The 27,844-nt window shown below is 38.7% G+C and overlaps 1 protein-coding gene across 1 annotated transcript; it reads left to right on the top strand.

The window, feature by feature from the left end:
* Positions 1-25,862, top strand: LOC135480756 (calcium-binding mitochondrial carrier protein SCaMC-2-like). The gene is made up of 9 exons (XM_064760678.1): positions 1-161; positions 18,880-19,006; positions 20,271-20,358; positions 20,586-20,700; positions 21,584-21,742; positions 22,121-22,267; positions 23,098-23,208; positions 24,372-24,539; positions 25,710-25,862. Exons 1-9 carry the CDS (start codon positions 15-17, stop codon positions 25,860-25,862), a joined length of 1,215 nt encoding a protein of 404 aa, XP_064616748.1. The 5' UTR covers positions 1-14.
* Positions 25,863-27,844: the final 1,982 nt, after the last annotated feature.

Below are 27,844 nucleotides of genomic sequence, written 5' to 3'. Positions count from 1 at the left end.
CACGGTCTTCTAAGATGGCAGCGACTGAGGTCAACAAGAAGTACAGGGAGCTTTTCGACTCGCTGGATGTGGACAAAGATGGCACGGTCAGCATGGACGAGCTGATTAATGCTCTTAAGTTGAAAGGAATGAAAAGTAGCCGGGCGTATATCGAGGCACAGGTGAGCAAAACTTACAACAGCTTCTAATTTACCCTCATTTCCCTTATGGTTACCTTCACGCCCTATAAATGCCAAGTCATGTAACATGTAGATGTGTATACTTTTCGAGCTTCACCAACGCCTACCCCTGTATGTACGTATATTTTGTAGGCAAAAATCTAAGGTCGACGCATAGTTTGCTTACATATTTTAATTATCTGTCATATCATTGTATATGGACAACAGTTAGTCCCTTAAGGCGCCAATACCGTTCAACCTTCTTTAAACTGAATCTGGCGCAGTCATTTTTATGAATTAAACACAGGCCGATCGTGTTCTAGCCACCAACAACCTGTTGATTTGTTAAGAGAAAGCGCATGTTTTATAAGCAGCCGTTCTCGATACATACATCTGGTCAGTTCGTTGATGTGGTTGTTGTTTTCAATTTGAGCAGTCAATGAGGTCGGCGCTATACATACACATGCAAGGAGACAATGTCTGATGTCAATAATGCCCATCGCCATGTCCAAAAAAAAAAAAAAAAAAAAAAAACAGCGGGGGACACCGTGTCTCGTCAGATATCTTTTGATGCACTTTTCATTCAAAATCTGAATTCCACTTATATTACTTATTATCAAGCCAAAGTGTAATTATAAGTTCTTAGTATCCAGTTTCAAATAAATCAGTACAACTGGTCAAGTCACAAACATTTTAACCCACTGATTTGTTACATGGACGAGATAGTATATATTTGATTAATGTTTAATGAGTGGCTTGTGTGTTACCGGCTTTTTTTCTTATTTGTATAATTTCTTACACACCTTTGTCTTTAGGAGCTAGTGTCAAACGTTGTTTTGGACATGGATCTGGCGATTATCGACCTGGAACGCCCATTACGGATAACGAATGGTATATGAATGTCGGACATGACGCTTATATTGACTATATATATGACAAGTTTCACGATTGTGATTGCTATTTTCAGTTTGAAACAGTCTATGAAATATCGTCTTCTTATGAATGTATTATGAAGGTATTTATTTATTTATTTATTTGATTGGTGTTTTACGCCGTACTCAAAAATATTTCACTAATACGACGGCCGCCAGCATTATGGTGGTTGGAAACCGGACAGATCCCGGGGGAAATCCACGACTATCCGCAGGTTGCTGAAAGACCTTCCCACGTACGGCCGGAGAGGAAGCCAGCATGAGCTGGACTTGAACTCACAGCGACCGCATTGGTGAATTATGAAGGTAGTATAAAATAAAATTAAAATAATATAAGATTATAACAAGATGTCTACAAGCTGCTATGTCCAGTATGTATGGTGCATACTATGACCTTGCGGATTAGCTGTGTTACGTACATGTAACATACAGGAAGAAATACGCGGCAATGTGTATCTGCACTACGTTATCTTACAAATGATGCTTTAGTTTGCTAGAGCCTGCTATAGACCATGATAATACTATGGTGCAACGTATTATTTCCATTATTAACTTACTGCCCAAGTGTATACAGTGACTTACTTGAGTCTTGCCTTATGGACATTTACTTTTTAAAAATGGATGTATTGATTTTACGGCATGATAATTAAAATTTAAATAAATTTAAACTCCTCAGTCACCATACTAACATGAAGTTACACATTCTACACTCAGTTAGTTTATCATTCAGTCAACCAGTCTTTTAATCCATTACCTAATGAAAGAGATGCACAAATCAAAGTGTCACCCAAACAGTTCAATAGCCAATCAAACCAGAGGTCAGCCCTTGTATCACCCAATCAAAGCGTCAGTGAAGCAGTTCAGTAACCAATGAAGCCAGAGGGCAGTACTTGCTGCAACCTATGTACGCAAATGCCTGTCATGTAATTCAGTATCAAATCAGATTACAGATGAGTATAACTGCGATTACCAACCTATAAAAAGCCTGTGAGCGGTTTTTATTCAGTGGCTGAACACTATGTAGTTCATTTCTTCTGTCTAGTGACAGCTGTTGTCAACAGGCTGACAGTATTATACCAGCAAGTGGTTAATCCGCTAGTTCAATAATGACATGAATATAGTTGTACCAAAAGTGAGTTAATTCCACACTTATGTATCGAGCTATGACTTAGGTAACGGTATTCATTACTCACGTACCTAATACGTATAAAATTAATATAACATTTATATCGTGACGATTAGTGTAATCAGAACTCTAATTACAGCCATCTCCAACAATTTGTTGCAATATTCCAACAAGTTGCCAAAATTTCACAAAAGTTCTACAGTAATTCCAGTTGCATTACTTGTGACTAAAGTTGTGGATATCGTTAACTCCTTTTAATGCAACGCGGTTCGCAGTAACTATAACTGCGAATGTTTTTCTTTGAGAGGACATAACTTTCCGCATTCCTGTTCTTGATTTACGTTTACTGATGAAGAAGGATAGTAGGGTCGAAATAGCGAAGACACCTAGCTTGAACCTTAACGAACGAAGGTTACAGACACATTGGCTGTCACTGGCGGTACTGTATTTCTTAACATAAGGAGAAGTTCTGGGTCAATGCTTGCACTTTTAACCAAAATGTCGCAACCCCCAGGCTCTCCCTTCCTCCTCGCCTTTACATTATCGCCGGCCCACCCTACCCCTGTCCTGTCTCTCCCAAAATATCTCAGGTCACTGGAGCAGCCCGACCCGTGATGAACTAGGTCAGGGTCTCAGGCTAGACTGGTCACAACCATACTGTTTACTCAAGCAACCCAGAGGGTGTGCGGCTTAAAACTGCTGCGGGCGCTGATCTAACAAACAAGGTTGTTCGCTGCTCACTTCAACGTTACACTTGTCTTTATATGTACCTCATATGATGTATCAATGGAAAAAATTCGAAACATAACTCTATGGAATTCTTTAATTCGAATGGCATATAAACCAAAATAGTCACAATGCAAAATGCGTAACATCTTTCCAATGTATGCAAGGAGCCCTTACTAAAATCTGGACATAGCATGTATATTTGTCTTGAAAACGTCAAAGACTGCATCCACATCGATTTGCAGCACTCTCTCACTAAGGAATGATTTGTAGTAGATCGAATATTTTATTGTTTGATTTTTTTCCCCATTGTTCCACGTATAAAAGTATCAGGTCACGCATTCTATTGACCTATAGGAGTATATTTCTCAAAATCGGGAACGGTTTTCAAACAGATTGAATTCTGAATGAATTAATGTGTATGTTCACGGAACTAAGGATGCGATCGTCCTTGTATTCCACCGTACAAAAATGCATGACCACATAACAGAACGCCTGATGGAAACCCATCTGCATAAAGCTGATTATCAAGCAACTTCATACAAACATATCAACGAAGCAATGTCTGCATATATATGTGAAAATCCCGAAACGTCCAAGAGAACCCAGATTCTCCCTCGTATGGAATTGTAAATTAATAGGACGCCCGTGGAATATATGGACGACTGAATGTATAAGACCCCTGTGGGCTTCTTCTCCCACTGTTTGTTGGGTGTGATATGATAAACACGATATTGATCAGAGGCAACATTATCTCAGAGGACCGACAATATACATATATTGATCAGAGGCAACATAATCTCAGAGGACCGACAATATACATATATCGATCAGAGGCAACATTATCTCAGAGGACCGACAATATACATATATTGATCAGAGGCAACGTTATCTCAGAGGACCGACAATATACATATATTGATCAGAGGCAACATTATCTCAGAGGATCGACAATATACATATATTTTCACTGTTTTCTTCATAGACCACTCTGCACATATAGACAAACAGATGGTGAGAAGACAGTTTTCTCAAAATAGTGTTGTCACTCAACCGGTGTTGAGAAACGTGTTCCGCGTCATTCGGATATTCTTATCATCTGCGTGTTAGGAGAAAGATCGATATATTCAAATCTCGAACAATGTTAGTAATAATCTGCAGAGCAAAGTATTAGAACTTAATTATACAACATATCCAGTCAACAAGACCAATTCCTTTGAAGTAGTAATTCTAGAAACAAAAAGGACTTCTTTAGTATATACGCTGGTTTATGTGAATTTCGGGGATCCAGGGCGAGGGGAGTAGGGGAGTATAAGCTTCCATGGTTAGGGGAGTATAAGCTTCCATGGTTAGGGGAGTATAAGCTTCCATGGTTAGCGAGTATAAGCTTCCATGGTTAGCGAGTATAAGCTTCCATGGTTAGGGGAGTATATGTATTCACTGCTATATCGGATGTATATCTATCTCTGTCTAGAGACGTATATATATCCAGGGCTAGGGGTGTGTAAGCATTCAAGGCTAGGGGAGTATAAGCTTCCATGGTTAGGGGAGTAGGGGAGTATAAGCTTCCATGGTTAGGGGAGTAGGGGAGTATAAGCTTCCATGGTTAGGGGAGTAGGGGAGAATAAGCTTCCATGGTTAGGGGAGTATAAGCTTCCATGGTTAGGGGAGTATAAGCTTCCATGGTTAGCGGAGTATAAGCATCCATGGCTATGGGAATATAAGCTTTTATTGCTAGGTGTGTATATGTATCCATGGGTTAGGGGAGTACATATATCCACTGCTATATCGGATGTATGTCTATCTCTGTCTAGAGACGTATATACGTCCATGGCTAGGGGCGTGTAAGCATTCAAGGCTAGAGGAGTATACGCTTCTATGGCTAGAGAGTGAGTCATGAGTAGGGGATCTAAATGTATCCAAGGCAAGGGGATGTATATGTATCCATGGCTAGGGGATGTATATGTGTCCATGGCTAGGGGATGCTATATGTGTCCTTGGGCTTAGGGGATCTATATGTATCCATGGCTAGGGATGTATATGTATCCATGGCTAGGGGATTTATATGTGTCCATGACTAGGGGATGTATATGTGTCCATGACTAGGGGATGTATATGTCAAACATGACTAGGGGATTTATATGTGTCCATGGCTGGGGGAGGTATATGTATCCATGACTAGGGGATCTAAATGTATCCAAGGCAAGGGGATGTATATGTACCCATGGCTAGGGGATGTATATGTGTCCATGGCTGGGGGATGTATATGTATCCATGGCTAGGGGATGTATATGTATCCATGACTAGGGGATTTATATGTATCCATGGCTAGGGATTTATATGTATCCATGGCTAGGGATTTATATGTATCCATGGCTAGGGATCTATATGTGTCCATGACTAGGGGATGTATATGTATCCATGACTAGGGGATGCATATGTCCATGGCTAGGGGATGTATATGTGTCTATGACTAGGGGATGTGTAAGCATTCATGTTTATCACATCAACATAGTGCTTTTATGAACTGTTACAATCAAAGTGCGACTGAGATACCTGTATTTTGTATTCGATCTGGAAATAATCCACGGACTATATGAGTTGTCAGGCCTAGAATATCGACTGTGTTCCCTGCTGCATCACTGAAATCTGATGACTTTTCCGTACTAATAGGAATTGCTGATGTTTTGTAAAAACTTCTCAGGATACCAAGGCGCTTCTGAAGAACATAGTCCCAAAGTGTTGAGTAATACCTTAAGCTTTTCCAACGTCAATGAAAACTGTTGACTGCTTCTCTTTTCATGATTCGGTCTTGAATTCGTATTTTATATACTTTCTTAGTTGTATGGTGGTTTGTGTTAAACGTCGTTTTGGGAATTGGCCTTGCGATTATTGACTTGGAACGTCCATCTTGGTTGACGGCTGGTATACGAATACCTGATTCGATTCAGAATAGATTCAGAAGACGTTGATCACTAATCCCATGGAGGCCACTGTGAACCATTTGGTATTCAGAGGTAAACCATCAGAAATATCATCAGAAGAGATATATATAAGTATTCTGAGAGAATAAAAGATTCATTTCCCATGGCTGGCCATAAAATTTACACCGAGTAAAACTCAGTTCAGTTACACAGAATGTAGGTCTCTAGAAATTCCATCGTTTGAAGTGAATGAGTGTGTAGACTGTGAGGCCGGAGACCTTGCAGCCGGGCTCACTGACTCGTTCCACCCCAAATAGAGCAGGATAGATAAACCCGCGTCTTCCTTATTCTCACTAGACGGCACCCAACATCGAGGCTCAAACGTTTTAGGGATCTCATGTATGTAACCTTATATACGGCTATGCTGATGAGTTTTTGTGACGCGAAAAGCTAAATAAGTTTACCGAAGAAAGGATTTCGTTACAAGGCGCAAAGGTGGCAACATCATATTGATAACAGTTGTGTCATCGAAAAGTTTTGTCTACATTGAGGAAAAATGCAGACGTCGTGAATGGACTGTTAAGCTTTCTGCCTAAACTTTTGTCGGGACTCACGACTCGCATGACTCGGTGTCTTGTGTAGAAGCATCTTTTCGTTTAGAAGCATTGGACTTTTCAGATACACCGCAACGCTTGGGCGAAAACTTGTTAAAGAACACTGAGTTTGTTTCGAAAAGGAGACATTTTACAACAAAGGGATAATGGCTATCGCAGAGGCACATAAGCAATACAAGGATATTTTCGATACCTTGGACGCGGATAAGGATGGCTGGATTAGCTTCGAAGAAATGACAGACGCCCTAAAACTCAAAGGAGCTAGGGCCAGTCGAGCTTACATCGAGGCAAAGGTGAGCCATATCTGCATGTATACTTGTTGATGTATATTAATTGCTGATTGATAGTCATGCGCCATTGTCAAGAATGTTCCCGTTATATATGACAACAGTCATACAAGTTATGACAGGGGAAACCGGATGTGAACAGGACGAAACCACCAGATGTTGTCAGGTATCTGTCAAATCTGTGACGACAACGGAAGCAACGACATCTGAAATCGACCTCCAACCGTGCTTGCTTAAACGGTATATCCAGCAAAAGCTGTAACGAGTTATACAGCACGTATATGGATATAACTGAGTAATTATCATAGGACCATCGAGTTATACGGCACCTATGTATATGGGTATAATTGAGTAATTGTCATAGGACCATCGAGTTATACGGCACCTACGTATATGGGTAAAATTGAATAACTGTCATAGGACCGTCGAGTTATACGGCATCTACGTATATGGGTATAATTGAGTAATTGTCATAGAACCGTCGAGTTATACGGCACCTACGTATATGGGTATAATTAAATAATTGTCATAGGACCGTCGAGTTATACGGCACATACGTATATAGGTATAATTGAGTAATTGTAATAGGACCATCGAGTTATACGGCACATACGTATATGGGTATAATTGAGTAATTGTCATAGGATCATCGAGTTATCAGGCACCTACGTATATGGGTATAATTGAATAGTTGTCATAGGGCCGTCGAGTTATACGGCACCTAAGTATATGGGTATAATTGAGTAATTGTAATAGGACCGTCGAGTTATACGGCACCTACGTATATGGGTATAATTGAGTAATTGTCATAGGACCACAATTTGTAGCATTATAATTGATCTTTATTTAGCAATACATGGTCAGCGGGAATCTGGACATTAACGAAAACGAGTGGCATCAAAATTATTCAACCCAAAAGGACAGGAAAAAATTAAATTAAAGATAAAAAGAAATTATTGTGTATACAAATTACAAAGTTCTGTAGACCTACTAGGTGATTCTAGACTTGGAACAAGTTTGTTACACAGTGCATAATATGCGATTTTTTTATAATAAGTTGATAATAACTGCGTCAAGCCTTCTAGGGCCCTCTTGTTAATTACGTGCAAGTGCGGACAAAAATTATATAATATATTGGGAAGAATATGTCACTGTACCAACTGGTTAACAAGAGTGCTTTCTGCAGATTTTATCACAATGTTCGGAAGATCAAGTTATGCATATGCATACCAGCCTACAATGCTATCTGTCCGTGTCTTCAATGGATAGTGGTGTTTTAAACTAGTAATGTATTCGTTTCATGCATAACAGTTAATGTCCTCAGAAGAGGTGAAACAATTCTTATGTCGTCTCTGTTCTGGTTTTACTGTTAAGTTTTTTATATATAGTTATAACACTTCCGGTTGTCCAGATACACCATGGTCGTTATATCTTTGTCCATCCACTCATAAAATAATTCTGCTAGAAGATCTTCCAAGACCGACTACGTTCACGGTTTGCGACACCATTGATTCCGCCATAACAGTTCTCGCCCTTACTCTGATGTCGGGTGTCCTGAGGTGTCGGACACATTGATTCATTATACATTAATTCAACCACGTTAAATGTACTTCCTCAATATATAATATTTCTGACATTCATTTCGGTCTTTGAACCGACAAGGTAAATGTTCGAATGTTAAATAAAGAGGAAAATCATTTAGCTTGCTGAATTACATGTCGGTATGCATGCGATTTTACTCCATGTCTTCCCAGCACACGGCATGTGTTAGAGGTTAGTCAGTTATCTTCATTGCATCTTGCATTCACAGCTAATTATATTACGTATTTGAGCATTTCTGTCTATTGAAAGCAAATGCCCTTCATTGAAATAATGCACCATTACATGTGTTTCCGAAGTTCCGATGACTGACCATTTTGTTTGGCGAGAAGATGACGACAAAAAGGTGGATTTTATATCATAAGCGATTTTATTACAGCTGCCATAAAATATTTATCATAGAGAATTCTATTAGTTCGAATGTGATAACTCTTTTTTGTTTCGCGTGATGGAAGAGAGAGCAACAATGAACAGTTTTCAATGGCACAGGAAAGATAGTTGATTCTAGAGACATGATAGCCAGCTCAAATTGGAACTGGTAATCAGTGAATAATTTCCAGGTCGAATACAAATATATGTTTCTCATTAGCGCTCTGATTGCAACTGTTCAAAAAAGCATCACGTTGATGTAATATAACATCAAAGGAATAAACGGCTTTTTCTTTCTATCCAATGTCCCTGGCTGTTCACAGCATGGTGCACTTTATAAAGATAACTCTTAGCCGAGAATAACCAAAAGCTTGACTGACGAGAAACAGCTTGTCTTCGGTTACTTTGTCTGGAAGCAGATAGACATCATCAAGGTCAAGGTTACGAGCCTCGAAACAACAAAAATATCCTCGTTTTAAAAGGTACTAGGTGTTATATTTTCAGCAGTTTTTGCCAGCGAAAAGCTAAACAGCTTTTAAGATATTTTCTTATAATGTTGTGTTCATCGTTGAGGCCTGTATATACAGTTCTCCGCATTTAGTTAATCCATTGCCTTACTAGCTGGGTCACATCTGATGTATTTGGCGGGCGACGTTATCTCATTAATGGTATTTTTTTTCTTGTTTGGTGCCACCAGCATCGTGAGCCCGGTTCTAGTTACATGTGTATCTTATCGTTGCTTGAGTCCAGGTGAACGCCCTGTGCTGCACTTTCTGTCCAATGCATATGCATATGCTCTCGCGGGTGGTATTTCTGTTTTGTCCATTTGACAAAATGGACAAAATGGACAAAGTTTTGTCCGTTTCTGCAAAACTACGAAGAACTCTAAATAAACACAACAGTGACCTAAAATAAACATAAGGGTGACTGTATTGGTCTTTCTTGGACAGACTGTGCACAGTATATTGGCATATACGTGCTATTTGCATTTCAGCAGTGCATTAAACGCGAGGGATACGATATGTTGTGTGTCCTGAGGTTACCATAGTAACCAAAGCGGAGAAAAGCTGAACACGAGGCGCTGCCCCAAATTATTGCATTTATGAATAACGAACGGAAATTACCCCAAATTGCCCCCCCCCCCAACCCCCACCCCCCACCCACCCACACACACAAAAACCTATATACAATTATGAGCAATTTTGTTATTACAGTTTAGTATACTGTAAGCCGCGGGCACATTGTGACAAAGAGTATATATATATATATATATATATATATACTCGAACCTCTCCAAATGCTGATATATATGAAATGGCAGAAATTCGAGAAGCTATGAAAGCGTATTGGAATAGAAAATAGTTTTGCGTATAAAATATTGAATACATTAAAGCTTATTACGTTTGCACACTTTTTCACATACCAAGATACACGCCCTCAAATAAAATGGCGTAGGTAACTCAACATACGATATCATCTACAACATTTAGACTTGTAGTTACATGTATGACACAGTTGTCATGCGGGATATAGCTCTTTTGTATTATTAGTTATGTTTAAATATACACATAATTTGGCCCACAGGTGAATGTGAAATGGACGAAAGACTTGATATCTTGTCAGTCGCCAAACAAAACTCCCAATGTTGGCAGTAACGCCCACGTAAAACTTTCAATTTTATGTCATTGCCATTAAAATAAAAGTCCACACCAAAAGTATTAGCAAATATGCTCCTTAGCAATATGAAGTGGAGAAAGGGGGAGGTAAATGAGTGTATCTAAGTCGCAGTCGCCCTATAGGTGGAGCTGTATATTCAGAATAGTAATTTCTTCGGAAGGAATCATCCATAGTCCTTGAAGGCAAATGGACAAAGAATTCTCTCGTACCCTGGGCGTTTGTGTTAAATTTTGTCGCCCAGGGTTTATATTCAATATACAGAAACATTTGTTTAATTTGCCCCTCGTGTAACTTAAATAGTCTCTATAAGTCACCAATACACAAGGACAGTGTGACCGCTAAGTCTTGATGTTGCATGATATCAGTCTAATACGGAAACATCAGATATTCATACTTTTATTCTTTACACATGAATAACTTCCATATTGATTCGTCAAGCAATTTCGTATCTCTGCATATTAATAAATATATACATAGACTCTACCAGCCACAGTAAATTCAACGCATTTCCATTAGCTTTACCTGCCCGGTGACCTCTAGTGACCTGTGATCACGTAAGTCATGGAAGAAACGTAATATAGCTATCGACCAATCAATGCAGGTCTTTCAGCGAGATGTTGAAAGGGGATTCCCCTGTTATATCGGTGCCTTGGCATGCCATATGACAACGAGTTAACTAAATTTTCCACACATTGCTCCTGAAGACCGAAGATTTGTTAAGAGGGTTCTTTTGAGACTATGGTGAGAACAAAAGATCAATTATTCACAGAAGAATTCCAATGGCACATCTCGGTCTAAAATAAACAGTTACTTTTGTAAATATAAGAAGAGAGAGACTCGTACATTGTTCACTGACATCATGATTTGAAATGAATGCTCCGTATGGAGGAGACTAGTTGCACAGCTGCTGCCATGAATCAACGCTTTACATAGTTGCAGCCTTATTTGTTAGAAACGTAGGAAAAAGTAATTAACCGTTTAATGTCATCTGAAAGTTCATACTGTATATAGATAATGAATATAAGTCTTTCCCACTTATACATATGGGCCTCGAAGGCCTAGTCGTTAACATGCTAGCGCAGCACATTGACCCTGGAGGCTCTCATCATGGTCGCCGTGGGTTCAAGCTCATCCCGTGGCTGGCTCCCTCTCCAATCGTACATGGAAAAGTCTGTGTTACCCCTGGGCTTTGTCCAGGGGTAACACAATAATTCAGCCCGCTGTCTTATAAGTGAGATATTCTAGAGTACGGCACAAAACACCAATCAAACAGTCATATATACAAGTACTTATACCGCTAACCAAATTTGTCATGCTTTGTACAATGATTTTATTGAGTTAACCTTGATCAGAATCAGGCAAGCGTCTTGAATAGATTGCATTTATGAAAGTTCTCCTTCTAATTTATGTATGTATGTATGTATGTTGGTATGTATGTATGTATGTATGTATGTATGTATGTATGTATGTATGTATGTATGTATTTATTTATTTATTTGATTGGTGTTTTACACCTTGCTCAAGAATATTTAACTTATACGAAGGCGGCCAGCAATGTAAGAGGAATCCGGGTTCCCCCTCTCAGACTATCCGAGACAACATTCCTGGATGCATAATGACACGTTTCTGTATCAAGTTTTCTAGATTTAAACATCATTTCGACGTCTATTTCGGTAATATGTCCTCCATTCTTTGAATGATTTACTTAACAGGCATATGGAAACATTCCACATAATGAAATCTAGACACCAAGATCCACCAATCAAAGGGCAGATTGTCCTATTTCGGTTCTTCGTTCCGAACACAGTGATATTAGGTTGCACGCTTAGATCACGTGAATAGTATTTGGTAGATTATACGCTTTGTACTTGACAACAGCGTTGTAGATGTCTCCCCTAACAGTGATCTAGTTGTGTGACTATCAGAATCTGTCAAATCCGCACTTTTCAGTATAAAACATATTCTCTGTCCACTGGAACGGTGTTTTAAATAGGTCAACAGAGGTCATTTCTGTGGGCGAAAGGACTGAACTATTTTTCACTGCAGAAATCCAGCTTAACGCTTAGCCCGGGGAGCCTTAGCTAAAGGTTTCAGGTGAAAATAGCCACTCGGTAGGCCTTCTTAAACCAGATCGCACAGGTGTGTCACTGATAATGAAATCCAGGTGAGATAAGTAAAGTCTTCATCCATGAACGATCCAGAATACATTGTACGCCTGGATATTCATGGCAATTGTAAGGACGCGCATGCGTGCATAACGTGCACTCTTGTCTGTATAACATTCCAAATGTTGCACACTTATTGCGCACGATTAGAGATGTTAACTGTAGTATAAATGTAATTAGCTATTCCGCTTACAACTAGACGAGAAAAGTATCTTGTTTAAAGATTCCAGTTACACACATACAAATGACGTTTTTTATTTATTTATATGGTTGGTGTTTAACGCGGTACTCAAGAATATTTCACTTATACAACGGCGGTCAGCATTATAGTGGGAGGAAACCGGGCAGAGCCCGGGGGAAACCCACGACCATCCGCTGGTTGCTTGCATGCCTGATTGACGTTAAATACACAGGTGGAGACACTTAGGTCCTCTCAAAAACTTCATGTATTAAATTTGACAATAAATCAAAGAATGTATTCTGTTATTATAATATAATAGTTTAATTTAATAGAATTTTTATGTTGAATTAATAGAATATGTTATATTTAACAGAATAATTTGTTACAATAACAGAATACATTATAGCATCACTCAGACAACAGACTTTCTAGTTAAATTTAACTAATTAAACTATTGAGCGTCTTAGGAACCATTTATTCATACCTACTTGTATACTTTCTTTTCTTTGTGCGTTTTTTGCATGTAACTAAGCACCTTAATTCACACATCGCATTCCAGCGTTATGTGTTTATTAAATATGCGGGTATTAATGTCACCATTGTTTCTACATTTGTATACGGATCAAGCCTCAGTATATCTTCTAGAAAATGAACAAATAATACAAAACAATGAAATGAATTCTTCACATTCAGAAATTATAACGACGAAATTTTCAGATTTCCGATTTATTTCATTCAGCAAATGAAATAAGACCATGCATATTGAATATTTACGCCTAGTAATGCAAGCCGTTGACGTACAATGCTTGTAAGGGGCAGGCTGTGTTGGCTTTTAATTATGTATTTTTCCATTACGCATTATTATCTGCTGTCAACTCATGCGCAGGTGGTTGCGTGTATTCCTTGTTAAATATTCTAGTTAAATGCTTTTTAAGTGCAATAAAGAGAATGAAAGTGTGTCTCTCAAATCGTCAAATCTCTAACCCAAGAAAAAGGAAGTCTCAAACATCATGCAGTTGACCTGAAAACCTCGGATTTTGCTGAGGCCACGTTGTGAATGGCTGCTAAAGTAGGTCACATTATTCAGAGCGGAAAGTCTCAGCATTTGCTTCTCTTCTGGAACATATACTAACTGTTCAGTAACCATTATATGACCTACAATTTCTATCAGGCAACACAAAGAACGATTTTCTCCACAAGAATATAATTAAAAGTAGTTACCCGTCGGTGAGCGTTGTGAATAGACTTCTAACTCTATAGCCATGAGAAAACCTGGCATATAGCATTAATGGGTCCCAATCAACAACAGTGTTGTGGCGTTGTATCACCGATTCACATCAAAAAGGGGCATTGGGAGTGAGTTTGAAGTTGACGGATGCATGAGTTTTAAAGGTTTCAATGGTATTTGATTGATATTTAAATTTTCATGAGGTGATCTCAAGTTTTTACACCAGTTCACTAAACGTTATTGACGGGAAAAATCTTTTGTAGGAATTTAATCTGGTTTTAGTTTTCAACTATGACTCTAAATTAAAGTGTCGGGGTTTGGGGAGCGGGGACTTGAACGGTTGGAGTAAAGCGTCTATATTGAACTGTTTTATGCAACAAACAGAAATGAATTGTGTCCAAGGCAATTCCCGTGACAATAAGTTCAGGGCTCACTGTCGTCAGTTATGACTGTTTTATGATGCCCCGTGCCTTTCCGACGATGCATACTAGCTTCCTCTCAGGTCATACATGTACTTGGAAGGTCTTCCAGCAAACTGGCGATGGTTATGTGTTTCTCCCGAACTCTGCCTGGTTTCCTACCATCATAATGCTTGCCGCCTGGTTTCCACCCACCATAATGCTGGCCGCCGTCGTATAAGCGAAATATTCTTGAGTACGGCGTATAAACATCAATCAAACAAAATAATAAATAAATAATGCTGGCCGCCTTGGTATAAAAGACAAATTCTTGAGTAAAACTTAAAAAAAAAAATTCTCAGCGACAATATATAAAAATAGAGACTGAAGAATATGGTGATTTTGTCTGTGGGTGCACTATTCTATATTTTAAAAATCGAATTAAGTGCGTTTTAACTGATTAATGAATTTAACAAATCGCGAAGGTTGGGAAATCTGACGTAACATACGTGACAATCTGTCTATGCCTATATCACTAATTACGTATGTTTGTAGCATCCATTACAGAATTTACGCTTTTACACACATATTTAATTTTCATTTTGGGGGGTGAATTTCTTCAAAGCCTAAAGATTGTTTGTAACCTAAATGATTGTAACGACATTCTGATGGCTGTTCTGTTTAGGTGCACTTGAACTTAATAAAGGGACGTAGAACTGAAGCTGATAGTGGAGGTAGGATTTCCTTGGTTAAAGTCTACAATCTTGATCACGCTAAAAATATGTATACACAAGTGAAACTTCAGAGTAGCACAAGAACTAATCCATCTCTCATATCAGCCAATCAGGGGCAATCCTGTATCCCTTCTAAGGCTGTCGACAGCCATACCTAGTCTCCATCATCGTTTACAATAGACCACAGGGTCGTTCTGGTCGAAAACACACACAGCGCTATAAAAATAGTACCGGGGTGAACAGTTTTATATGTCACACTGAATAATTAGCCGTATAAATAAATATTATATTTATAGCATTTTATACCTTGTCAAAAAAGGCACCCCTGCTCTTGTACAAGAAGCAAAGCAGCCTCCACTGCTTACTGTCTTCATGCAGATTAATTGTATAGAAAACAATTTAACTGCAACAGGCCGGACAATGCTATAAGGGTATCCCTTCACACATAGACGGTAAAAATCCATTGTGTACCTCTTCCATCCGCCTTGTTCCTTTCTTCAAAAACGTCATAAGCCTGTTGTTCAGACGTTAAATACAAAATACAGCAGTATGCATGACCTAGAATATGAATAGTGTGGTGGTGTCTACAGACAAATAGAACGTCTATACAGAATGCGTACAGAAGTTAAACACAAAATACAGCAGTATGTATGACATAGAATATGAACAGTGTGGTGGTGTCTACAGACAAATAGAACGTCTATACAGAATACGTACAGAAGTTAAATACAAAATACAGCAGTATGTATGACATAGAATATGAACAGCGTGGTGGTGTCTACAGACAAATATAGGGCGTAAAGTCTAGTTGACCCCTCATGAAACATATTTGGATAGAGCAACACAATCTCAGCGGCTTTTCCAATCGGTTTGATTCTACTACTAAATATACATTTACTTATAAAAATATTTCTATCACTTGAACTGTTAGGTTGAAAACTGTTTGGCTTTAAAAATAACCTGTATACTTAATTAGCTGTACATACGTATATAAAGACGTACAGCATAGAGAATATAACCCAGAGCAGCGACGACAGTGTGGTATATGTAGTTGAAAATGGTCAAATATAACCATTTTGTTTTTTCATACCCTCACTTTATTCTAACTGTTCATGTAAATTCTTAAAAAGTAGCAACTTAGACGCACCTTAGCACCACTTTTAAAGCAGAATTAGGTAGTAAAATTGGTAACCGTAATCGCAATTTGTTAAACATCACTGGTCCACAAAAATACTCAATACGCTGTGCTGTCATCTTCTGTCACGCTTTAATGCTTCCCTATTGCCTGAGTCATGCCACCATTCGAGATCTCGCGTCTGTCTACGTGATCCTACGGTACCGAGACATGTAGTTTTAATTGAGGCAACACATTTCTATTTTAGAATGTTAGGCCTGAGCTGCAATATGGTTATCAAGTGAACCTATGACCTCATAAATATACGAGTCTATTACTCAGCGTCTGCAGCCGAAGCGCCATCTCGCTGTGCACTAATAATGTGCTAATTATATCCCATGCCCTCTTACCACAGAGGGTTGGGCTTCCGACATACTGGATCGTATTTCCCTAAAAAAAAACATTTCAGGTGAATTAACCGAACAATATTCATTTTTAATTTTTTTATTTCGTATCGAAGGGCACTTAGTAGCATATATAGAAATTGATTCATTTGATTAGTTTTTTACAATGTATTGTTACTTCTCTTTCACATTTGACCAGCATACTCTGTTTGCATGTCATTTTTTTAATTAATTTTTTGTTAGGGGAAAACTTTCCAGGTATATTCCAGTTTCGCGGAGGTGAAAAAGATTCCTTCCCAACCGAGTATGAGATATGCTCCTATACTTGACATGTGTTGTATTTCACTGGAAAGAGCATACCAAAAATGTCATCCTAGAGGCATTAATTAAATAACAAATCTATATACTCACAAGCACTTATAACATCGATGTAGGCAATGTGAAAAAGATGCACTCGACCGGAGAAACACAGGGAGTTGAAAAAAGTGTAGTCGCGTAGGATGGGTTATCTACGTCAAGTATTTATGTAACAGCCACTCGTGAAGACAGATGGCGATGTTCTTCAAGGTGCGCGCTTTTTGCCAGTGCCTTTATATATTATATTGTCAACAGATGTGTACTGGACTCTAACAATCTACTTGCTGCTCTGGCGTGTACGAAAAGAAAATAAGCCATGACCTAAGAGGCAGTCTAGAAAGAGAGGAATGAGCTATAATTATAACGTAGTTAACTCCCCTAATGAACCAGTAGTATGCCGGGGTCATCATTCATAAACATAGTCTTTTTTCATGGCGTGCAATGTAGTGAAATGGTATCGCAAAACAGCAAGTAAAATGTAGCATTTCATCCCCAAAATTGTTCTCCTTCTGACGCTGCTACGCGGCCAAGCTAATCTCGACAATCCTTCTGATGCGGTGCGCGATCTCACTGGTAAAGGGTTAAAGGATCTGCTTTGAAATAGACATTGGTATACCAGCCGTCAACCATAATATGGGTGTTTAGGGTCAAAAATTGCAAGTCTAATTCCTTAAAACGACGCTTAACCACCGCGCTTAGACCTCCAAAGAACAAAGAAAAGTAAGTAAAGCAGGAACATTGGACGGAATCATGCAAAGAGAAGGAGTCAACAATTTTTAGCGATGTTGGAAACACGCACGGAATGTTCTAGGCAGACATTTGAAACCAGCCTTCAAATCCTGTACCATGCTAGTATAAAAATTTTTTTTAGTATAAAAATTTTTTTTAGTATAAAAATTGTCGATAATCAAAATATGTATCAAAATTGCTGTTTATTTACAACTGTTCTGATGTCCAGCGTGGTGATCTAATTTAACAGGATGAATATACAGCCCCTAGTCCCTGGGGTCAAGCAGAATTAGACACGTTTAGGATGCAGAGTGCCAGATATCCTGTATAGCCCTAACACCAAGTTAGGGATGAGACACTTATTTGGGACTTATGTGGGACATAAAGCAACCGGAAAAACTACCGACCTCTGACCTACATAATTACTTTTTCTCACTTAGTGGATTTGTCTGCAGGGAGGGCAATGTACAGAAACTGTCAAAACAATCATTACGAATAACATGTACTTAAGTGGATTGTCTAAAAAACGCTTCTACATAGTTTTCAAAAAAGGGCACCTGGACATTAACGTGACAATCTACAGCGATACATCCTTAAAACTTCCCTATTCTTGAGTACGGCATAAAACACCAATCAAATAAATAAATAAATAAATAAATAAAACTTTACCATAAAGTTGGAAGAAAACCAACCATGAAGCATGACTCCGTTATTAATTATAGCAAACAATCGTGTATATTCAAGTTTCCATAAAAGGCTTGAGACCAAACCAGCATCATTACGAAATAGTTTCGATGTCGTTCTAAGTACATAGGATTTAGCTGTATATCCGTCCAAACAGACATTCATGTATCAGGTGTCACCCAGTAAGGACCTTCCAGGTCAATGCTCGCAAGGCCAATTCTCAACACGAGCATTTCTAACAGATATTTGAAAGACAGATCTACAACACAACGAATCACAACCTAAAGAACCGCGTTTACAGAAAACATATAATTAATGTATTTCTCAAGGGGTTAATAATTCGTTTGGGCTGCGCTTTTTGGGTTGTACAAGTAAACAATAACTTTCACTCTCACTTTACTTGTATGGTGTGTAATTGCAGAGGAATCAAATTTAAATAAATGGTTTTATGTTTATATTTTATTTTTTTGCAGAAACTGTTCAACAGGACCGATGTGGATGGTAATGATTCCTTAGATTTCTCAGAGTTTTTGACATTCATGCTTGAGCACGAGAAAGAACTTCAAAAGGCGTTTCAAAATCTGGATAAAAATAAAGATGGTAAGTTACGGACTTATCAAGTATTTCTGTTAGCAAGGTGCTGTTACGATGAAAAACGTGGGCACAATTAGCACGCATTGTCAGCATTTTTTTGTTTTTGATTGATGTCCAAATGTTTGCACATGTACATAATTAATACACCAATTTCAGAATCTGAATTTTGTGCTTAGATGATTTTCATGTTCCAAACGAACCAACAGCTTACAGTTCTGACAGCGTTTAATTTAAAACGCGGATTTGGACAGTTCTAGGATCTTTTTGTGACAGAAATCTGTTGACGACGGGTCCTGTGACCATTTGCGCGTTCGTTGAAAGACTTATCTTCCACCAATATGGTGTGCATATCGTTATGGGTCACGTGGGGAAGTTCGTCAGTAATTTATCAAAGGTCAGTGGTTTATACTGTGCACATGGCCATTCTATGGCCATGTGAACAAATCTCGGGCTTTTGAACAATGATTCATTCAAAGATTTCAACAGTTTAATAGCTGTTGACTTCATCTCTTTTCAATGATTTCGACCTAACTTGGTATTTTATATACTTTCTTCATTCGTTGACGGTTTGTGTTAAACGTCGTTTTGGTAATTGGCCTTTGTGATTATTGACCTAAAACTTTTGTTTTCGTTGACGGCTCGAATACGAATGTTTCTTTCGATACATAGATTCCAAAAGAATTTATTCCGTTGGTTACATGTTACTATGAACAATGACGAACACACGCACTTGCTGGCCCAAAGGTCAAACCCTTCCCTTGTGTCATGTAATATGCATTTACACTTGTTAGCTCATGTTGGGCTTTCCTCTGTCCATTTTCCTTTTCTCATGAACACAACAACTGAATGTTAAAATCAGACAATTTATCCTGTACGACGTAAAACTCATAAATTTAGAGATTTTTAGAGAATGTATCGGAGATTAATTTTTGACAAACATCGATCAGCGCATATAGGAAGTCGAATTTTTGCTGTTATTTTAGAATAGCCCAAATAATAATCTTCCTTAAAACATTAGCCTCATCTGTGCAAGAATCGGTAATAAAGTTCCTAAACTTGATAATGCTGGTGGCAGAACCTTTTCAAACATTGGTATCATTTTAACATTATGAATAGTACAGGTACCAGTCTGATATTTATTGATTGGAAAAAAGGTTAGCTAATATACAGAACATTACATTTATATGTGGAGTTTTTAATAACTGATACTTTTATTTATTTACATGTATATATTTATTCTCTGGTTTGAACGATTTATTTTCTGTTTCAGGCCAGTTAGACTTAGATGAAATAATGCAAGCATTTACGGAACTAGGATTTGAAATGGAACCGGAAGAAGTGAAGGATTTAATGAAAAAGTAAGTCAAAGACCAAAATACAGGATTTTTGCCTTTCAGATTCTGAAGCTTAATAAAAAAAAGTTCAAGCAGAGAATGTGTTTTATTTCATTTTCTGGCTGGAATCCTTTGTCCACTGACAGAACAAATATAATTGTTGAACCTTGCAGCACAAAAATACATTAGGAACTATCAAAAGACGGTTTCGAACTACAATCCTCAAGTGTCCTTTGCGTGATTTGTTTCAGATTAGACAAAGACGGAAATAACACAATAGACTGGCACGAGTGGAGGGACTTCTTGTTGCTGAACAGCGGGGCCAGTATTAGGGATATTATGGACTACTGGAGGCACGAGTCCGCCGTAAGTTCTTCGGACATTGTATAAAATATATAATGGAATTAAACTGCGCCAACAACTAGGTTAAGAGGCACGCAACACCTGATACGTTCCGCAGACATGGTTAAGCCAATCAGAATCGCCCTGCAGATTTTGCTTTACAACAGATTTTTGTTGCGATTTTAGTCGGTCGAAATTTGTTGAAAGATTTGGACTGGTTGATCGGTCGAGATGTTAGTATCCTCTGATGACTTTACATCAGTTTCATTTATGACCCCTTAAGCTGTAGCCTCGGATTGGATTAAGGTATCACTATAGGCTTCGGATGATTTGGCGTCCATCTTGACGATGTTTTTCAAACGTTTTTGGGGGGAGGGGAGGGGGACGTTCTGGCTTATAAACCCGGATAGGAAGAAAATTTTGATATATATGAATAAATATGATTGGAAAACCCTTGGTTTCAGTATGCTGTAGAAATTACGATAACAGAAAATATAGCGCCGATTTCATTGGATAAGCTGCCTTTCCGTCCAGATCTTATGAATCAAATGAATGTTTGTCGATTCAAATTTAAAATTACTGGGCATATATATATCACGTGATACTTCATTGAAACTTCTACATCCGCTCCTTCAGTATGAAAATTACAGTGTAAATTACCCGACAAATTTGTCAAATTGAAAGTCCTTCATTTTATAGGCTTGCTGAGGCGTTTGCCTGAAAAATTACAAATTTACAATCTCTCTACCTCTCCATTCAGTGATTTTTTTGTTCTGGGTGTCATAAACTTGTTACTCTGTGTTAAATCTCTACCAAACAAATAAAGACAGGTATTCTTTATTTTATCTATCTGAAAAACACTCATAAAGAACACTGCAATAAAGAACTGTCGTTTGTTTCCTGCCAGATATTCGACTTCGGAACAGATGCTGTTATTCCAGACGATTTCACAGAACATGAAATGAAGCAAGGGCTATGGTGGCGCCATCTAGTGGCTGGTGGAATTGCTGGTGCGATATCAAGAACGGCAACCCATCCATTAGAGCGGTTAAAAGTCTTCATGCAGGCAAGTTGTTATTTTCTGAAGTGTGTACATCCATGTAATGTATACTAGACGATGTATTTTGACGCATATAATCCTACATTTACATGTTCGGTGGAAAAGCAAACTCAATTCTTTTTTTCGAGCTATAATGATGACGATTTTCAATTTCTGTCTTCTGAAGTCTTAGTAAGATAAAGATATCCCATTTTGGGTCCTTCCCCAAAAGGTTTGGTAATATTATAATATTTCATTTTCTTGGCTTCTTTTAAATATTGGGAAGCTAAAGTTACGTCAGTTTCCTCTATGTGGCGAGGCAAAATGATTTCATATTCCCTTTTTTTGTCCAATTCTCGTTCAAGTGAAGTAAAAACATTTCCGTTTCCTTTCATCAACATACAGGTACAGACTTCGAATGAAATGGGAGTTCTGGGCTGTATTCGTTACATGGTAAAAGAGGGCGGGATTCGATCTCTATGGAGGGGTAACGGTATTCTGGTGCTGAAACTGGGGCCAGACACCGCCATCCGCTTCATGATGTACGAACAGGTGAGCCATTTACTTTGATCTTCCAAAAGGTTATCTACAGACACCATATTATGTATGTAAGTCCTGTATAGTTCTTTTGTACTTATGATAAACAGCACGACTAGAGTATCACTTTAGATACGTTGTGGATTACTGGATGCGGATTAGACGTGTATAATCATCGATGGGGAATTAAAACGAACATCCTGTCTTACGTCTCTAACACACGTAGTGAATTGACACACCGATCATGATTATCAGTGAATTCTAATACAAAGAGTGGCAAAGGCTAATAGTTTTGCTGAAAATGTACAATGGAGATTAAAACTAGACTCGATCTATGAATTGCCATAATAGTAATTAACATGGTGACATATAAGCTCTATCTACTTCCGAGATGGAGGGAATTTCTAGTGGTAGAAATGTGGACTCTAAACCCAGAGATCGCTGTTTCAAATCCCTTGCTGGTAGGTCCGTCATGCTGAGTTTTGTTTCACAAATGAAGTAAACGAAAGATGTTAACAAACGGTTTGTCTGTGGCGGATTGGAAAATCGAGTCCAAATCTCTGGGTCACGATATTTTCTCCATTAGATGACCTAAAAATAAAACGACAGAATAGCTCTGCATCTAGAAAATCAGTTTTGCTCTTGCGAGGAACCTACACGTGGTAGGAAGAACCCCTTTCTGTCAGTAACAAGTATGTTACCTTGTGATCACTTAGTCTAATCTCTCTCCTGTTTCATCCACCTATAAAGTTGACCTTTACAGTCAACAGATTGAGAAGAAACAAATTAATCTATTGTTATCTTATGACAAGTTTTTGAAATTCTTGAATGCTGTTCCTTCACAGTTGAAAAAAATCGTAAAAGGGGATTCCAATCGTGAACTGTCAGTGTTTGAACGATTCTGCACGGGTGCTTCGGCTGGAGCTATAGCCCAAACAGCCGTGTACCCTACAGAGGTAAGACTTCCATCTTCTGAATGTTGGGATGACATTCGTTAGGATTGGCTAACCAGTAAAAGTTTTTGGATACGCGTGGTGTGATTGGCTAACCAAATAAAAACTTTTGGATTGTGCACGTTCTGTGATTGGCTAGCCATTAAACTGAGTGAGTGAGTGCTTGGGGTTTAACGTCGTACCCAATAAATTGGTGTAAGTCACCTTGGGTGCGACAAGTTAAAGCGACACCGTCGCCGAAATATTAGGTATTTGTCCGTTATTACAGAATGAGATGAGTATCCGGTATTTTTCTCAAGAAGTTACAAGCTTTCCGTTAATCCCACCCCTAGCATTGAACGTTAAGTGAATGCTTAAAAGTAAGAAAATAAAAAACAAACTTTAAATTTCTGCCAGAATATTTAATCAGGCGGTGTCAATTCAGTTGTATTGGAGCACAGCTGTCGGTAAACTTCATATATAAACAAACATGGCCAATTACACGCGTAAAAGAAGGACTTACGGCTCGCTTGTGACAGGAACGGGTAAAAAGAGGCATACAGAAGAGCTCGACAGGTTGACAAGCAAGTCTAAAGTTGTAATTGGTGGTTAGTTTGAACAGCTGGGGAACAATACAGACAAAAAAGGGTCTCGTGAAGCACGAGGATGTGTCATAGTTAGTGCTTGTTGATCTTGCCAGTTATGGTACGATATGTATATCTTCTGTATAATACTTAGATGGAACAATATCGATTGAGTAGGAAAGATAGCAAGATCACACGTACCTTGCTCAACATGTCTGTGTTGACCGGAACTTTCCGAAAGCTGTGCATATCCTTGGGGGTCCTTCCGTTTGAATATTAATGAGGCAGAATGGCCCGCCCTCTTTGTGTTGAATTGGAATAACAACAGAACTTTTCCGGGCCCGTATAAGCTACAATAGATATTTTATATTTCAGCATCAGTGATTTAGTGTATGAACGAACTTTACAACTTCGCTAAGATGTCGCACTCCAACTTTTGGGCTACCATGTCACTTTAATGTCTTTAGTTCAGTCTGGCGTCTTTATTTCTTTTAGGTTTGGCTTTGTGACTAAAAAAGAAACAATAATTGTAACTGTGTAAATATACCCACGTATTGCTAATCTTTGTTAATAGTACAGTGTGTGTTAATTGTGTTTGACCAGGTATTGAAGACCCGTCTGTGTCTGAGGAAGACGGGTCAATATGGCGGTATCATTGACTGCACCCGACAGATTCTGAGGACAGAGGGGGTGCGCAGCTTTACCAGGGGGTACGTCCCCACCGTGCTCAGTATTATACCCAATGCCGGACTGGATCTTGCTGTATACGAGGTATGAGGCATTTCCGGTTGATTACCGGGACATTTCTGGAACACACAATCAATGATGTGGAAATAAGTAATTTTTACGCGATGCAGCATTGTATGAATCGCGTAAATGTAGCCCACAGTTTGCGGCATTGAGGAATAACACTTAAATATTGCAGTGGCATTGTAGATACAAAGAGAAAAGGTATTCTAGAAATAGTTTTTAATGACCGTTCAAAAAGGGATACTGTAACAGGGCTGTTCTTCAGGGGCCCATTTTACACAGCTGTCGCCTCGTTACGTCAACCGTATTTACCTTGTTGTTACTGCTTCAAACATCTTAAGAATTAATCAAGGATTCAAACACAGCTACGGTCCTCCCCAGCCTCCCACAACCTGTGGATGGTTGTGGGTTTCCCCCGGGCTCTGCCCGGTTTCCTCCCATTATAATGCTGGCCGCCGTCGTATAATTCAAATATCCTTGAGTTTTGCTCTGAGAAGTCTTAAATCTGTTAAGACTAATAGTCCGAAAACAATCTGAGTTTGTCAGCACTTCCAGTTCATGTAGCTCCTTAATAATTACAGGCGCTGTGAAGTATTTATTAAATGTAGCCGACATGTGTTTAGATTTTGGCTTAAGTCTGAAGTCTTAAATACAGGCAGCCTGGCCCCACGAAGCAGTGTTAGGTTTAAGTCTGACTTTGTCTTAACATTGTCAAAACCATTTATTTTGCTAAAATTTGTCGTACGTTAGACATTTTTATTTTCACGCTTAGAATTGTCCTCGATTGTAATGGCAAAATTGAAAATTAGCATTTAACTTCAAATATAAGCTCAGGAATACTTTCACCATTTAAGACTAAGTCTGACTTAAGACTACGAAGCGAAGCGATCTTAGACGTAAGTCAAAATTGCAATCATTAAACTTTTTATGCTCCTTTCCATTATTTTAGCTTAAAATTTGGGGGGTGGATAACCTTCCCAGAATGTACGTAGTCAAGCAATATTTTGACCTTGTTACGTGAGAAATAACAATTTTAAAGTGATTTGTCCAAGTCTGAGATTACTTCGCAAACGCCGGGCCTGGTAGTTCCCTATGTACCTTGCGCATCTGTCGATTTGTTCGTTTGAGTGGCACAGTTGTTAACGCCTTTAGAAACTCACAGCTATTTTTAATCACATTTGGTTTTTTCAGACGATGAAGAACTGGTACCTGACCACCTACAACACACAGGCTCCTGGGGTGGGTGTGTTACTTGGCTGTGGAACGGTCAGCTGTGTCATCGGTCAGGTGGCCAGCTATCCTCTACAGCTTATCAGAACAAGGCTACAGGCTTCAGGTACGTAACTCAGCGTGGTGTCATCACTGTTAGAACGAGGTCTGCGATGGTCGCTTTGTCAGTGTAATGTTACTAGATGAGACTCACATAGATGTCTGTTATTGTACAAGAATAAGTACAGTATCAATATAATTGATACCTATGTTTATAATGATCATGAAAACGCAATGTCTCAGAATGGGTGCAGATACCTGCATGCTGATAGCGTCCGTCTGGACCTTGACCTTAGCGACTCCGCTGAAGTAGCAGTTTTAGCAAAACTATGACCTTCATGTCTGCACAGAACACACGGAACAGTGCTCATGGAAGGCACTATTAAGCCCTGGACAGAATACTGGATATTCATAGTCCGAAACCACGAGTTAACGTGAACCTGACGATAGAAATAGTTTTGTCGATGAGAGTGATCTCCCTTGAATTCACCTCGTCATTGAGGTTTTAAATCACAATTTTTTTAGTTTTGAGCAAATTTTGCTTTTTTCTTAGATGACCACATTTCAGCTAAACTGAACATAGCACAATACACTTTGTGTATTATGAAAATTTTTATGACATCGCCAATGGCTAAGACAAGATAGCGAAGACCTAAACGTGGATCAGTCACTTAGCTGTGATTGGTAATCGTGGCACTAAGCAATACGTTGATCAGATATTATTTATCAAGACTAAAATGTTTGCTCATTAACTAATTAGAAATGATTAACTATGAGACATCATGTCAATTTACTTGCAGTAACACAAAGCAAAATGACTGCTAGTAGCCAATGCTCTTTATGGGAACCCATTGTTTTTCGTCGTGTCTTTCAGACGATTATCCAATACAGTACGGTACTTCATGTAGCAGTTTCTTCGTAAACCTGCAATGAAAATCCGGCAATTTTAAAGACATTTCCCAAAATTTAGGCCTAGTCCCGTTTAATCCCTTCCAAAACCTTTATCATTATTATTTAACAAAATTCAGTCGATTTGTTTTCTCAAAGAATTAAAGGGGACAAAAGAAACCCTACGTGAATATGTAAATAAAGTCAATAGGCTTAAGTGGCATAAAAGTGTTCTGATTGTTATTTTAACAGCTGCTCAAGGTGAACCGAAGAAGGACACCATGAGTGGAATGTTCAAGAATATCGTCAGGACAGATGGATACCGCGGCCTGTACAGGGGTTTGTTCGCTAATCTCCTCAAAATGGTGCCAGCCGTAAGCATCAACTACGTCGTCTACGAAGAGGTCAAAGGTTGGCTAGGTGTCGGCATCAAAGGGGAATAACCCAGGCCTCCGCTATAAGGACTAAACCTAGTTTTATTTCAACCGGAAGGAATACCGCTTTTGGAGGAAATTCCATTGATAATCGGGGTTCACGATTAAAGGTCGCCATGAGGATGACCACAGTATCGGCCGCACGTTTTGCATTGTGGCCATACGGTTGTTTAATTGTCAAATCGGAAAAAATAGTTCCCTTCCTACCAATGAAAAGGTCTGAGTTTTTATGCCATCTCTTGGACAGAAGATATAATCCCCACTGACTGTTCCAGAAATTTCAGATGACAACATGGCTTTGTACCGACAGGAGCAAACTTCCTGGAAGAACGCATGTATACACTACTTAGTCTCGGTTTAACAAAATGTAGTCATTTGGGTATAAATCATGTTATTCAAAGGTCATGGGTCATAGATCATATGGGTCATAGGTGATGCCAAGATACTTATGTGGAATAGAGCGGGGTTGTTTTTAAAGTGACATGGTGGCCCAAAATTGGGATTTTTAAGCAAATTCTGAGAGCGACGTCGTAATGAAGCTTTAAAGTTCGTTCATAAACTAAATTACTCACGTTGAAATAAAAAAATGTTCATTGAGAATGTAGTTTATATGAGCTCGGAGAAGTCATGCCGTTATTTGAATTCAACATAAAGAGGGCGGGCCAATTTGCGTCATTAATACTCAACCGGAAGGGCTCAAAGCATATGCGCAGCGTTGGGAAAGTTCCCTATGAT

The sequence above is a fragment of the Liolophura sinensis genome, chromosome 13, assembly GCF_032854445.1.
Source record: "Liolophura sinensis isolate JHLJ2023 chromosome 13, CUHK_Ljap_v2, whole genome shotgun sequence".
NCBI lineage: Eukaryota > Metazoa > Mollusca > Polyplacophora > Chitonida > Chitonidae > Liolophura > Liolophura sinensis.
Note: the sequence above shows the minus strand (reverse complement) of the source record. Positions and strands in the feature narration are given on the sequence as shown.